Source organism: Carlito syrichta, unplaced genomic scaffold (assembly GCF_000164805.1).
Source record: "Carlito syrichta isolate Samal-C Ts95f unplaced genomic scaffold, Tarsius_syrichta-2.0.1 Scaffold78064, whole genome shotgun sequence".
In the NCBI taxonomy this organism is placed as follows: Eukaryota; Metazoa; Chordata; class Mammalia; order Primates; family Tarsiidae; genus Carlito; species Carlito syrichta.
Genome location: NW_007022160.1, coordinates 133,945 through 149,738, shown reverse-complemented (window position 1 = coordinate 149,738; position 15,794 = coordinate 133,945). Strand labels below are relative to the sequence as shown.

The window sequence follows — 15,794 nt, the reverse complement described above, 5'->3', positions numbered from 1 at the left end:
GGCACTTATGACATATCGTGATAAAGAAAAAAAAGGTTTCCAAATAGCTCTTGCAAAAGGGTTGCTCTTCAAAAATAAAAAGACAGAGCTGAAAGTCTATACACACAAAAAATGTCTAAGAAGACACCTCAAATGTCTTGGTGAACATTAGTGGGATACAGGTGTGTTGGGTAGAATCGCCCTAGTTGCTTGAGACCGTCGGTCGCTGTGTCTACAGCCACTGCCTGACACCCCAGCTGGCTAGCACCCCCTTACTTAGTGTGGACAATAACTTAAATCATTCTACTTAGATGCAATTTTATGCAGCCACACTTTAAAAATTTTTCTATATTAAACTTCTATTACTTTGATGAGGAAGGAAATTAAAACAGTTTTCTCTAGTGTTGTAGACCCAGAGGCAGCAAACTACATACAGTCCAGGGGCCAAATCTGGTCCACTACCTGTTTTTGTAAATAAAGTTTTACTGGAACACAGACACACCTATTTTACTTATTGTAAGAGACTGCTTCGCTGCTACAACACAGTGAGAAGTCATGAGAGGCTGTGTTGACCATAAAGCCTTACATATTGACCAGCTTGAACCCCTCCCCCCATCTTTTTCTTTCTTTCTTTTTTTAAGAGAAAGTCTGCCTACCCCTGGTGTAGACATCATTGAGTGGATCCAGTCTTCCTCTGTCTTAGCACAGCCATCCCTGTTTCCTGACCCTGACAATGCCTGAGATCTTACTTTTCAGCCCTTTTGGCCCCCAATTCCATCAAGCTCGCACCCTCAACTGACCACAGTGTCCCCATGCAGCAAAGGCAACTGGCACCCTCACCCTCTCCTCCTGCCCTCAGGAGCTCCTGACTCTTGTCCTCAGTTAGCACATACCTCTGTCACATTAAACGGGGCTCCCCGCAGCTTCACAGTATGTGGAGTAGTGGGTTCCTTCTGGGTTGCTGGTTTTTCTGGCTGAGTGATCAGAAAAACAGAAATGGCCATAGTGAGTGCCCAAGTCCAGCTGCAAGAGGTGGCAGACTGGGACACCTCGGCACCAGAGGCGGCGCCTGCTGCCAAGGGAGCCAGGGCAAGCTGAGAAGGCCCTGTGCCTGCTGTGGATGAAGGGTCTAGCCAGAGGTGGAGATAGGTGCTGCCAAGGCTCCACATGCACCCCTGAAATGAGCCTAGTAAGCTATGGGTGTGATTAACAGGGGCTGAGTGAAAGGGCCTGGATGTGCAGTGGTATTTGCTATTAAGGGCTTCCCTGTGCCAAGCATTTTGCAGTGAATGAATCTTTAAAAAAATCCCACAGGGATTATGGGTTCAAGGTCTTTTCCTACAATTCGGCAATACAAATAGCCCCGAAAAACTAAGTGTTTGGCAATAAAACCTGCCCAATTTGAACTCACTTCCCAGCAAAGCCAGCTCTGGGCTGACATGAGCCATTTATAGCTTATATTTACATAGTGTCAGTGGTCATTTCTGGTTTCACCTCAAAAATATTAGTGTGCTTGACTATGGAGCGCTGCCTGACCCTGCCAGGGGTACTGTATTATATAGGGTTAGCTTCCTGCAACCTCAATATTTTACATTCCAGCAAACCTGAAGGCACAGGCGTTCAGAAACCAGAGGGAGGGGCCAGTGCTACGATGAATGCCATTTTGCAAATAAGACTCAGAGAGAAGTAAAAGATCTCCCCCAAGGTACAACAGCTACTAGATGCCTGAGCGGGAATCTGAACCTGCAACTCTTAGAATCTATTGCATTCTACACCTCAGCAAAATACACATGTTTTGGAAAAAAGGACAGGGCGTGGTAATTACAAGAGGCCAAAAATAAAAGGAGGAAGAAAGAAGAGGAGAGAGAAGAGGATGAAGGCTCCTTTGGAAACACAGGGCTGGGAAGGGGAAGAGCTGGTGCTTCAAAGGGTCCTTCTAGGGAAATGATGGAACGGGGACTCAGACGATGTGTCACACCACACTGCCCTGTCTCTGAAGAAGAGAACTCCCAGGTGGGAGATGAGATGGCTGTCCTCCAGGGTAGAGCCCACAGACCTGGGCCTGAGCCCTAATCCTACCACTTCCCAGCCATGACCTTGGGCAAGTCACATCCCCTCTCTAGGCCTCAGTTTCTTAACCTTTCAAAAGGAATGAGAAGAATCCCCACAAGACTGCGATGACATTTGGTGACATGGCAGGCACGGAACCTGACGTGCAGGAAGTGCTCTGCTGACCTTCTGTTACTGTTGATGCCTGGCTCACTCTCTTCTGCTTACCTTGCTACTGAACACAAGAGGCTCGCAGCCTTCACCCAGCTGGTTTCCACCTGACTCTGGAAGGAGGCAACTTCCCCAGGGTGGCCACAGGAAGTAAACCTAGACACACAGCAAGTGACCAGCAAGGTAGGGTCTGAAGCAGGGTCCCTGGATCACAAAGCTGTCTTTTCTCTACCTCACATACCCCTAATAGGCAGGACCTTGGGGCAGCAAATAGCAGATGGTGACTCCAATGGTGGGCCCAAGGGCAGACCTCCCTCAGAGGCCCAGCACACACACACCTCGGCTTTTGCCTCCTGTGGCCTCTTATTCCCAGACAGAGTGCTGTGCTGTCGGCCTGCCCCTGTGCTCTCTCTCTCCTGCAGGGCTGAGGTGTCGGAGGAATCCTCTTCCTCATCCTCACTCTCTTCATCACAGTGCACGGCTTCATCTTCACTCTCCTCCTCCTCCTCCTCTTCCTCCGAAGAGGACGACGCAGCCTTCACCACCTTAGATTTTAGATAATCCATGTCTGACAGCTCCTTCTGTACAGCTGCCTTTGTTTTTAGGCTTTCTTCCTCTGGAATGACAAGGAAGCTGGGATCAGTGACAGCTGTGAGCAAGCCAGGACCTTGGGGCAGCAAATGGCAGATAGTGACTCTAGTGAGTGGCACGAGGTGCCACACCCACCATGACCAGCAACCCCAGGAAAACCCCAATAAGCAAAGCTGCTGTAGTTTTGATATTCTATGTGCCACACGTCAAGAGCTCCTGGCTCTTGTCACCAGCTGTGTCCTCCCAATCCACTCCTTGTACTGCAGCCTCCATGACGCTTTGGGGAGTATGTACAGGATAGTCCCTCTTTGCTTAACACTCTTTAGGGCTTCCAGATGTGGAACCCAAGTTCCTCTTTCTCAGGGCAGAGGGGGCTGGCTGCTCCCCGGCTCCATCTCCTCCTGCTCCCGCCATCCTGACCCACTGAGCCCATGCCCTTTCCTCTCATCTGCACCTCTGTGATGCTGGCTCCTTCCTGGAGCCCTCTCCTCTCCCCTCGCCTACTGTGTCCCCCCAAGTCCTATGAGTCCCTTGGATTTGAGCTTAGCACAGACACATTACTAGGCATAAAACTCACAGTAAGTGCACATCCTCTCACATTTAGACCCAAATTGAGCCCCAGCTCAACAGGCCACAGCACTTACCACTGTGCTGTAACTGCTCACTTGCCATCAGCCTCCCATGCCCCCGCTCCCAGCCGTGAGCCCCTTCTGAGGATGTGGACTCCTCTCTCACCTCTTGAGGATGGCCTTCTGCTCACCCTCCCAGCCCCTCCTGCCTTCCTTCTGCAGCACCTGTCACCCTGCACACACCCGACATGGTACTTATTTGCTCTCTGCTTCTCTTTCCCTCCAGAAACGCAGCCCCGTGGGGGCATGGATCCTTCTGCCTTGCTCACTGCTATGGCCGCAATGCCTAAAGTGTGCCTGGCATACTGTAGGTACTCAATAAATAACATGTGACTAAGATCAGTCGAGGCACATGTGCCTGCGGGTAGGAGTATCCCCCCAGTTTGAGAGTTCAAGAGGGCAGTATCTGGCTCATCTGATTCCTAGCATTTGGCACAGAGAGATCCCAGTGCCCATCAGCCAATGGCAGGCACAGACCCCCCACACGGAACACTCACAGCTCACACACACCCTCACCTTCTGGGTCCCACCCGGCTCCCTCCTCCTCACTCTCCTGCCCGGAATCAGAGTCAAAGTTCAGGTAGTCGTTGGCCGGCTTGCTCTTCCCCTTTGAGGGCTCGGTGTCCAGGGCATCGTTTGCCCATGTGGCCGCCTGCATCCGCCTCTGGTGAACTGACAGGAACTCCTGGAACTCGGTATCTTCCTTCAGCTGTGGCAGCAGGGATGTGGGAAGAAAGAAGAGGCAGAGGAGGTTCACACAGGGCTTGATCTTCCTATCAAGAGTATGAGAGGCTTCACGCTCACCTCCCCTCATTCCCTGAGGGTCAGCTGGGTCAGTTCTAAGAAAAGCAGGGTGGCCTCCTCATCAGACAAGGAAACCACAAAGACATGGTGGGGGAGACAAGAGGCATGGCTCTCTGCTTGCCAGGCCAGCCTCCACCATCTCCCAGCTCGCCCCAGGACACACTCACCTTCTCCAGTTCACTCGCCACCTTTTTCTTCTTGTCCTCCTGAAAACAGAAGGCACAATGAGAGTCACATAGAGGAAGGGAGGGGAGACAGAACCACCCTGCCCGAGAGGAAATGAGAGGGAGCCACTGTCCTTTCTTCCTAGGAAGTGACCACCCTGCTGACACTGGAGATGGGGCTGGAGGGACCGTTTACGTACTTTCTTGATTTCTGGAGCAGCAGGGTCTTTTGGTGGCTGCTTGGACTGGCTTGGTTTCTGGGCGTGTTTGCTCCAGGCTCGAGGCTTTGTTGGGTCCCCAAAGGACTTACAGAACTCCACCTGTGTGGGAGAGAAAGTGGTTTCATGTGTGCCACGGCACTGGGCACTGGTGCTGCCTTTTGGAAGCTGGGAGCTCGGATTCCTGGCACAGGTAATTGCTACTGCCAAGCTGAGTCCTTTGAAGCAGATTCCATGTCACCTTTGACTTGGGCTTTCTCCTCCTGAAAGTCTTCCACACACTACCACAGTAGTCTGTTACTGTGAGTCCATCACACCATAATGACAACTACTGCTTGGTGAGGGACTCCACATGCCAGGCATGGTCTCAAATACTCTCCAAGTACTAACACACAAGCCTCCCACAGTGGCAGGCTGGAGCTGCTACTCTCCCTTCTTCTCACATCAGGAAACGGAAGCACAAAGAGGTGAAGTAGCTTGCCCTGGGTGACCCAGGGAGCAAGTGGCAGGGCAGAGATGGCAATACAGGCCGCCTCTGGACTCTGGAGCCTGACTTCTGAACCAGAAGTATGGCATGAGATGACCCAGGCCATGTGCTCAGCCAGTGCCTAGCAGGGCAATGCAGGCGGCAGCTGCCAGATTACTTTAATGAAGGTGAGAACAGAGAGCCACTCCAGGTGATGGGGAAAGCAGGGTAACCATGGGCAGCATGAAAGGCGCTGGGGCCCAGAGCCTGAGCTGAGGTACCACTCCAGGCCCGGAGCCTCCAACAGACTCCTCTGAGATGCCCTTGGGAGTGCAGTTCCTGCTGGAGGGCCATGGTGGGCCCTCGCACAGCCACAGCCCAAGCTAATGCTGGCCGACCACCACTGCCCCGTGGGGAAGGGGCTGCCATCTGGACATAGCCCTTTTGTGCAGATTTCTGAAACAGGTTTGTTGTTTCTGTAATCATGTCACACGCTCATGGCACAAAATTCAAACACTAGAAAAAAGTACAAGGAAAGTTAAAAAGAAATTCACTCCGATTCTTATCACCCAGAAAGAGGCATTATTACCGTTTTGGTAAAAATCCTACCCTATGGCCCCCTGCATGTATCATACACATGTAGATTGATAATGATTGTGTATCGATGGGATCACATGGTGCATACCAGGACTTGTCCATTATCTGGTTTTTCCTTCCCAACAAAGTATTAGAAATGTTTTGCCAAGTCATTCAATGCACATGAGTGGGGCCCCTTCTCCAGGAAGCTTTTCTGACTCCTTCTGGCCAGGGCAGAGGCTTCCTCTGCCCTCACAGTTCCCAGTGCTCACCCATCAAAGCACTGAGACACTGCACAAAAGCAGCCCATTTGCCTGTTGGGAGGCAGTTGGCTCCCTGGGAACAGGGGCTGAGGGATCACACCTTTCTCTCAATTCCCACCATCACATGCAGGCTCACCGAATGTTCACTAGATTCTGGGTGAGTGAATGAATGACTAAACCCTGTGGTTCTCAGAGTGTGGCGCTCAGACCAGCAGCACACGGATCAGCTGAGGACTTGATACACATGTAAATTCTTGGGCCCTACCTCCAGGTACTGAATCGGAAGCTCTGGGAACGACCCTGTGTAACAAGCTCTCAGGTGACTCTTATAGACATGCAAGTATGTGAAACAGGGAGGTAGAACAAAGAAGTCCCAGCATAAAGAGGGACAATCTTGGGATCCAGGTGTTGAGTGGAAGATGAAGGGGTGTCACTTTTGACAGGCAGGCAAGGGTGAGATGCCCGCTGACTCACTGTGATCCGGGATGTGTCGATAAAACTCCTGTTGAAATGGTTCAGGGCCATTTGGGCCTCTTCCTCAGACTTGAAGCCGATAAAGCCAAATTTGCGGAACTTGCCATCTTTGGTGAACTTGAGGCTGCAGTCTGTCAGCGTGCCGAAGGCAGCAAACAGCTGTCTGAATCGCTCCTCCTTCATCTAGAACAGAAGAGGCACAATAAGGGAGGGACTGGGAGACCCAGAGCAACGGGATGAAACAGGCTGCAAACCTGAGGCCAAGGGATTTGCCAAAGGATTCTCCAAGGGTGGCCTTGGATGAGAAGGAGCTTTGCTAGGGAGACCAGGTTCCAGCTCTGACTCTAGCACTAGCTGCATGGCCTTGAGAAAGCCCCTTACCCACTCACTCATGGGGAAATCAAGACTCATGATGGCTGCAAATAACAGCTTCCTATCCTAAGAGGCCCTTATGAGGATAAGGCCAATTACAGAAGCAGTATTACAGCTGTTATATAGTAGATGCCTAACAAATGCTTGCCAGAATAAATGAATGAATGGACAGGGTAAACGATATAAACGTTTGCTAACTATGGTAGAAAGAATAATGGAGTCCCCCAAAGATGTCCACATCCTAATGCCCAGGTCCTGCAAATATAAAACCTTATAAGGCAAAGGGGACTTTGTAGGTGTGACTACGTGAAGGTCCCTGAGATGAGAGATGATCCTGGGCCCAATGTCATCTCAAGGATCCTTACGAGAGAGGCAGGAGGGTCGGAGAAGATGGAAGGCGGGAGAGATCTGAAGGTGCCATGAGAATGGCCAGTGAGACAGAGGCTGTGACTACGAGCCAAGAAAGGCAGGTGGCCTTTAGAAGCTGAAAAAGGCCAAGGACCAGATTGTCCCCTAGAGACTTTGGGGCTGAAGCTCAGTCAACACCTTAACTTCAAGATCTCTCATCTCCAAAACTGTAGGATAATAAACATGTAGTGTTTAAGTCACTGTCTGTGGTCATTCGTGACAGCAGCATGAGAAAACTAATACACTACAATCAGTATAATTTGGTCAAGAAGTTCCGCACTATGTAAAACCGGCTCCTGGCTCCTGACCCTCTTCACCGCTGGTGAGTTTTCTAAACAGATACTGAAAGATTTGTCTGTGTGGGGCGGGGCTGAGGGGGCACCCAGGGCCCCAGGAACAGTCAAAAGAAATCTGAAAATGCAAGAAACTAGAAGTCTCGGCAGCCCAGTTGGAAGGAAGAAGACATTTTCTGAAATAGCTTCTCAATAACTCTGACCTCATTAAAACCTCAGTCACTTTATGAGTTAGGACTTTTTAATCTACATGTTATAGAGTGGAAATGAACCTCACAGGGAATAAATGACTTGCCCAAGGTCTCTAAAATCAAAGTTTGGGACTCAGTTTGGATATGTAAAAGACAGGGAATTCGAGTTCCCACTCCCTGGGAGAGAGTTAACTTGAGTCTGATCCCATCCTTCCTCTACTAGAACCCTTTTGGTGACTACCCAGCCCCAAAGGCTCGGGGGCAGGCACCTGAAGGAAAACATGTGAGTCTTCATGATCTGACCCTGACCCACCTCTTTGGTATCTCGTCCTGCCAAACCCTTTATAGTTTTCTGTGTTTCTCCTCTCTGAGGTTTTACTTGGGTCGTCCCTCTTGGGCGACATCTTCCAGACAGGCTGTGGCTAACTCATCATTCTCAGTTCAGTCATCTCCTCTCCCAGGAGGCCTTTCCTAGAGCCCTTCTATGGGTCAGGTAATAAGCCCCTCTTTCTCCTACAGCACCCAGTTCACATGTCAATTCCTGTACCTTGTGTCATAATAATTTGGTGTCTGTCTCTTCTGCTAGCCTGCAAGTTCCTTAAAAGTGGGAACTGAGTCTTATCCACCTCTGTCTATGTCAACAGTATCAAAAGTACTCATTACTAAAGTTTTCCTTGTTGGAAAATGATTAAGACCAGTGCAGGCAATTATGCTAAGAGACAGTATGGTGCAGTGGTCAGGAATGCAAATTCAAGAACCAGATTTCTCAATTCAGTTTCTGCTTTATTAATTACTACCTGTGTGTGACCTCTGGCAATCCCTTTACCTTGCTGTACTTTGGTTTCTTTACCTTTAAAATGGGCATAGTTATGGAACCTACCGCATAGGGTTATGGTGAGGATTAAATGAGTTACTTTACGTAAAGCACTTGGAACAGTTCCAGGCACTGCTTTATTAATTACCACCTGTGTGTGACCTCTGGCAATCCCCTTTACCTTGCTGTACTTTGGTTTCTTTACCTTTAAAATGGTAAAGAAAAGTGTTAGCTCTGACAATTATTGTTTTGTTATTCTTTAATTCATCAGACAAGACAAATGATGATAAGACAGTAAGCCACACGGGGAAGCACAACAAAGCAGAAGTTGAGAGGGAAAGAAAGGGCAGTCATGCTAAAATTCTAACCCACAAGGCGAGGCATCAAGAGACACTGGCTAAAGCTGTAGCTAGATCAATAATAGATTATTGATATTATTACCACTTAGACCGGATGACAAAAAAATTAAAAATAGTATTACAGAGACTGCAAGGGAAAAAAATAGATGATCTACACTCCTCATTTTTCATAGAGGAGGCTCAGCACATAGTCACTGAAGCAGGCAGTTCAGTAAATAGAGGAAAGCACACTACTTGAACATTCAGAGAAGCCTATGAAGAGTCCTACAAACAAACCACTGCTGGGCACAGTGACGCATGCCTGTAATCAACACTTTGGAAGGGTGAAGCAAGAAGACTACTTGAGCCCAGGAGTTCGAGACCAGCCTGAGCAACATGGTGAGACCTTGTTTCTACAAAAAATAAGAAAATTAGCCAGGCATAGTTCCCCCGCAATCCCAGCTACTCAGGAGGCCGAGGTGGAAGAATCACCTGAGCCCAGGAGGTCAAGGCTGCAGTGAGCCCTGATCCACTGCACTCCAGCCTGGGTGAGTAAAGCCCTGACTCAAATAAATAAATAAATCCATCCATCCATACATTATTAAAAAAGACAATGAAGATGGTTACTCCTGGACAGACAAAGAACAAAGCAAAGACTTTGTTGCTCATTTTATACACTACTATACCATTTGAATTTTTAAAACCACAGGTCCCTTCCACCCAACGAAGAAAAAAAGAAGGAAAGTAAAAGAAAAAAACCACAACATGAAAAGGGAAATGGCTTTACGTTCTTTTTCTAAGGAGAGCGATTCCTGATGGGTAGAGTCAAGAGTACAGAGCACATTTTCATCCTATCCAAAAGGCTTATAGTTTGTCAATGAGCTTACATGTCACACCAGCGGTGTGAGGGCTCTCCTTCCGAGAAAAGTAACAGTGAAACACAAAGGCTGTCTGGCATGGTCCAACACATATGAGAGAGGAAAAAACAAGACCCACTCAAGCACCCTGCATTCAATCATCTAATACCACTTGTTCATCTATTTATACACTCACTGATTCGGCGTGCTTTTACTGAATGCATACCAGGTGCCAGGTTCTGTGCTGGGCTCTATAAAAACAGAAAAGTATGACTGGGCCACCGCTCCCCACTTATGAGATAAATGGTTTAAATGAAAGCCCTTCACACCTACTCAGTATTCCTACTTGCCTAAACGCAGCAGTGGGAATTACAACGCGGGTCCTCAGAATAATACGCCCCACGTGCCTCCCCAACATTCTCCCGAGTGGGAGAGGATACAAACACAGTGTCTGATCCACTCACGGGCCAACAACAACAACAAAACGTGATCGGACGACAGAGGTCGTGGGAGCAGGCCACTCGGTACAAGGTGGGGGCTGGCAACTCACGAGGAAGAGTGTGGGGTTGAGATCAGGTACCCACCAACCCGCTGTGACGCCTGAAGCAGTCACTTCTCCTCTCAGGGAATAGTGGAGTCCTGCTCGACAGCGAAAAATCCCTCGTTTCTCTCCAGTACCCTCTTCCCTAACCCACAGCTCCCGGCTGGCCCCATTTTCAGATTCCCAAGACCTGGCTCCGCACTCACCCCATTCGGGAGGTTCTTCACGATCAGTCGCGACATGGCGCACGGCCTCCACTGCTTTTATGCCAGCACGACAAAACAGCGTCTTCACCCGACCGCTCTCACGCTACCGCTCAGGGCGCCGCCATCTTTGACGGGGGCCGGAACAAAGTCACGTGGCCCCGACCCTGCCGCCCCGTCGGAAGTGGGCGTGGCTAAGCCGGGGCCCCTCGGGGAAGTCACACTCTCAAGGGGCGGGCTTGGGCGCCCGCATCTGCGCAGGCGCAGGCTCTTCGGCGGCGCCTGGAGACGCCAATGCCGCGGCGGAGGCGGCAGAGGGCGCTGGTTCCCAACATCGGTGGGGGATGGCGCCCGGCCGGCTCCGCGTTGAGGGCGGTGCAGACCGGACAGTTGTTTTCTCGCCACTGCCCTATTGTATTTCATGACTGAGCCCTGAGACGGCCCTGAGAAGGGACGGCAAGACTAGGGACTCTTGCCTGCTTTCAAAGGGATGGGGAAATTGAGGCTTAGAGAAGCTGTCAGGCACCATGAGTCAATTAGTGAGGATTTCGTGCAAATATTAGAATATGCATGTTGGAAATAGACATCCCCATTTTGCAGGCGGGTAAAGTGGGTGCAGACGAGTAAAACCACGTGCTCAAAGCCGTATGGTTATGAAGTGGAAAGGCTGAGGTTCGAACTGGGGCCTGCCCGGCGCCCTGCAATGGTCCTACAATGGGTTCCTGCACCTTCAACACCCAACCCCACAAACTTTTGAAATCTCCGATGGCCAACCTTCTAGCTGATAGATCTTGGCCAAACGAACCTCTGTGAGCCTTTGTGTCCACTCCTGATTAATAATTCTGTATGATGCTAGGGGTCACTGAGGTAAGAATTGAAAAGGGGATATTATTCTCCTGCTGTTTCTTGGAGCATTCCTGGTACCCACTATTAGATGGGATGTGTCATGTGAAACCTTCTGGTTCTCTTCGGAATGAGGGCTTCCTTACTGTTTCCCCAGTCACGGAGCCTCAGCCTTACTGGAGTTTCTTCCCAAGCTTTTGCAATTTACGTCACCCAAAAAGATTCTCCTCCACGGCATTCTTTTTTGTTCACAGTTTTATTGAGATATACTTCACATGCCGTACAATTCACTTAGAGTGGATACTTCAGTGGTTTTTAGTCTCTTTACGGAGTTCTGCAATCATCACCATAATCTATGTCAGAACATTTCATTACCCCAAAAGAAACCCCGTACCTGCTAGCTGTCACCTACCAATTCCTCCTTCCCCCAGTCCCTGGCAACCACTAATCTACTTTCTGTCTCTATGGATTTGCCTATTCCGGACACTTCATATAAGTGGAATTGTGCGGTGTGCTCTTTTGGGACTTCTTTCACTTAGCACAGTGTTTTCAAGGTGCATCCACGTTGTAGCATGAATCAGCATTTCATTCCATTTATTGCCGACTAATATCACATGTATGGATATTGTACATTTCATTTGCTTATCATCAGTGGATTGAGTTATGGGTTGTTTCCTCTGTGGTTATTATGCATAATGTTGCTGTGAACATTTGTATACAAGTTTTTGTGTGGACATATTTTGTGTCATATCTCCTGAGTATATTCCTAGGAATGGGATTGCCAAGGTCATGTGCTAACTCTAGGTTTAACTTTTTTAGTAATGGCTAAACTGTTTTCCAAAGTGGCTGTACCATTTGGTATTCCTACCAGCAGCATAGAAAGGTTCCAATTTCTCCACACATCTCTAACATTTGTTATTAAATCTTTTAAATTATAGCCATTCTAGCGGGCATGCAGTTGGTATCTCAGTGTGGTTGGTTTTTATTTTTTGTGTTTGTTTTTGAGTCAGGGTCTCACTCTGGAGCACAGTGGCATGATCACAGCTCAGTGAAGCCTCAACCACCTTGGCTCTGGTGATCCTTCCACTTCAATCTTGTGAGTAGCTGGGAATATAGGCATGCACCACCCAGTCAGATTTTAAATTTTTCGTAGAGATGCGGTCTCGCTATGTTGACCAGGCTAGTCTCGGACTCCCAGGCTCAGGCAGAACTCCTGCCTTGGCCTTCCAAAGTGCTGGGATTACAGGCATGAACCGCTGTGCCTGGCCTCAGTGTGGTTTTGATTTGCATTTCCCTGAGGGCTAGTGAAGTTGAGCAAATTTTCATGTGCTGTTGGCCATTGAATGTCTTTTTGAACCCATTCCTGCCCCACCTCTCTAAGACCGGCTAAAACATGGTATCCTTGGACACCTCTCTTTCTCACTGAGCCCTGAACGCAGGGATCTCATGCATCTGCCAAGGCATAAACCTCCAGGAATCACTGCTGAGTCAGAGCTATACACGAACCCTGGTTCTCTCCACATCTTGCCAAGGGGGCCCCCTCAGATTTATCTTTGTAATGCATCCCACCAGGCACTGGGGGAGATAAGTAATAGTAATTCATTAAATGCTAACTGTGAAGTCTGTTCATGCAAACAGATTCTAAGCGGTTGTTAAGAAGAGGTAGGCGGCCCACTCGGTGGCTCAGTTTGTAATCCCAGCACTTTGGGAGGCCGAGGTGAGTGGATTACCTGAGCCTGGGAGACCAGCCTGGGCAACTTGGTGAGACCTCGTCTCTATAATAAATGAAAAATTAGCTGGGCGTGGTAGTGCACACCTGTTGTTCCGGTTACTTAGAAGGTTGAGGTGGAAGGATCACTGGAGCCCAGCAGGTCGATTCTGGGGTGGCCGTGAGTATGCCACAGCACTCCAGCCTAGGCAACAGATTGAGACTCCAACTCAAAGAAAAACAAAAAAACAAAAAAACAAGAAGAGGTAGCAGCTGTATTTGTTCTGGATAGAAATGCATCAGTCAGCAGGAAACAGATGTATGCTCAAAAGAGTTTAACTGAAGAGAATCTAAGAGACTGTTTATAGAGGTGTGAGCAGTGTTGTAAGAGGAATAATGTCCTCCCTCCACCAAATATCTGCTCACATCCTGACCTGTGGAACCTGCGAATGTGACCTTCGTTGGGAAAAGGGACTTTGCAAATGTAGTTATCGTGAGATGAGATCATCTGTTGGGCCCTGAATCCAGCATCCAGTGTCGCACAGAGAAAGCCATGTGAACACGGAGGCGGAGACTGGAGTGAACAACCACAAGTCAAAGGATGCCTGGAGCCACCAGCCACCAGAAGCTGGAGGGAACAAGGAAGGATTCCCCTCCCTTCAGCTTTTGGAAGGCAGACGGCCCTGCTGATACTTTGACAACTCCAGGCCTCCAGAACTGGGAGAGAATAGCTTCCTGTTGTTTTAAGCTACCTGGTCTGTGGTCATTTAGACAGCAGCCACAGGAAGGAAGCACAGGCAGGGTTAAGGGAACCAGCAAAGGACGGTCAAGCAGCAGGGCCCAGCAACAGTATGGTGCTGTCACCATTCCTGGGGCTGAAGGGTTGAGGGGGACATTTTGCCAATGAGGCTCATGAGGCCAGGGGTTGTGAAGGAGGGGCATACTCCAAGGACAAGAGCTGGAGAGCAGCCAGGATACTGTGGAACTACAAACAGGTAAGTGTGAGTATAGGCTCACACCAGGAATCCCAGCCCTTTGGGAGGTAGAGGCAGAGGGCTTCACCTGATCCCAGGAGTTCAAGGCCAGCCTGCGCTACATAGCAAGACCGCATCTCTACACCAAAAATAAAAAATAAAAAAATTAGCCAGGTGTCGTGACACGTGCCTGTAGTCCCAACTACTCTGGAGGCTGATACAGGAGGATCACTTGAGCCCAGGAGCTGGAGGCTGTGGTAAGCAGCCATGATTGTGTCACTGCCTTCCATCTGGGGCAACAGAGTAAAAATCTTGCCTCAAAAAAAAAAAAAAAAAGAAAAAATATCCTTGTTACTCTTTCCACTTCTAGTTTCCTTCTGGGGCCTCCCCTCGGCAATCAACCAGAATTTGGAGGCATGATCACAGGTACCGCAGTCCGCACAGAGAACATCTGGGGCACAGGCTTGTGGGTGGGAGATGGGCGATTGGAGAACCAGCACACAGACAATCTCCAAGACAATCGTTAAGTGAAAAACAGTCAAGTACCAAATAAGGTGTAATATGTGATGCCACTCGGGGTGAAAAAAGGGGTAGGGGCCAGGTGCAGTGGCTCACTCCTGTAATCCCAGCACTTTGAGAGGTGGAGGTGAGAGGATTGCCTGAGCCCACGGGTTCGAGACCAGCCTGGGCAACTTGGTAAGCACTTGTCTCTACAATAAATCAAAAAAATTAGCCAGGCATGGTGGCATGTGCCTGTAGTTCTACTTACTTGCAAGTCAGAGGTGGAAGGATCACTGGAGCCCAGCAGGTTGAGGCTGCGGTGGCTGTGAGCATGCCACTGCATCCCAGCCTGGGTGACAGAGTGAGACTCCAACTCAAAAAAAAAAAGACAAAAACAAAAATGAAAAAAGGGGTAGGGATACATAGATGCTTGTTATGTTCATTTGCTGAGGCTCCCACACATTCAGAAATGTGTCATCTCACAGTTCCGGAGATTAGAAGTACAAGGTCCCGTTGTGGCAGGGCTGACTCCTTTGGAGGCCCTGCGGTGCCATCCGTTCCTCCCCCTCTCCTCACTTCTGGTGGTGTGCCCAAAGTCCTTGGCATTCCTTGGCTTGTAGAAGCATCGCCCTGACCTCCGCCTTCCTCTTCACATGCTATTCTCTTTGTGTGTGTCTCTGTGTTCAAATTTCCCCTCCCTACAAGGACCCTGGCCATATGGATTAGGGTCCATCCTGATGACCTCATGGTGACTTGATTACCCTGGTAAAGACCCCATTTCCAAATCATGTCACCTTACGAGGTGCTGGATGTTAGGACTCCACACAGGAATTTGGAGGGGATATAATGGAACAGTGCCACAAGCCAAGATGAGCTCAAAAGGTGTCCAAGGAAATGGTAACAGTAATTGCTTCTAGGGAGGGGACCAAGAAGGTGGATGTCTTTCACATTGAATAACCTTTTGTAATTTTGATTTTTTTCATCATAAAAAATTTACCTTCTATATACTTGTTTATTTTGAGACAGGGTCTTGCTCTGTTGCCCAGGCTGGAGTGCAGTGGTGCAATCATAGCTCACTGCAGCCTCAAACTCCTGGGCTCAAGCAATCTTCTCGCCTCATCCTCCTGAATAGCTGGGACTACAGGCAGAGCCACCATATCTGGCTAATTTTTTAATTTTTGTAGAGGCGGGGTCTCCCTGTATTGCCCAGGCTGGTCTTAAACTCCTGGCCTCAAGCAATCCTCCCACCTTGGCCCCCCAAAGTGCCAGGATTACAAGAGTGAGCCAGCATGCCTGGCCAACCTATCGTTTTTATTTATTTATTTATTTTTGAGTTGGAGTCTCACTCTGTCGCCCAGACTGGAGTG

General features: G+C 49.1%; 1 protein-coding gene across 1 annotated transcript in view; it reads right to left on the bottom strand.

The window, feature by feature from the left end:
• RBM19 (RNA binding motif protein 19) overlaps window positions 1-10,586 on the bottom strand; it is a 71,639-nt gene extending 61,053 nt beyond the window's left edge. Inside the window, exons 1-7 of the mRNA XM_008054253.1 lie at window positions 10,405-10,586; window positions 6,385-6,567; window positions 4,588-4,707; window positions 4,391-4,429; window positions 3,936-4,128; window positions 2,538-2,815; window positions 873-953 (exon numbers count right to left, since the gene is read on the bottom strand). Coding sequence (XP_008052444.1) covers window positions 873-953; window positions 2,538-2,815; window positions 3,936-4,128; window positions 4,391-4,429; window positions 4,588-4,707; window positions 6,385-6,567; window positions 10,405-10,440 — 930 coding nt within the window. The 5' untranslated portion in view covers window positions 10,441-10,586. The remainder of the gene's footprint in view (window positions 1-872; window positions 954-2,537; window positions 2,816-3,935; window positions 4,129-4,390; window positions 4,430-4,587; window positions 4,708-6,384; window positions 6,568-10,404) is intronic.
• Between the last annotated feature and the right edge of the window lie 5,208 nt (window positions 10,587-15,794).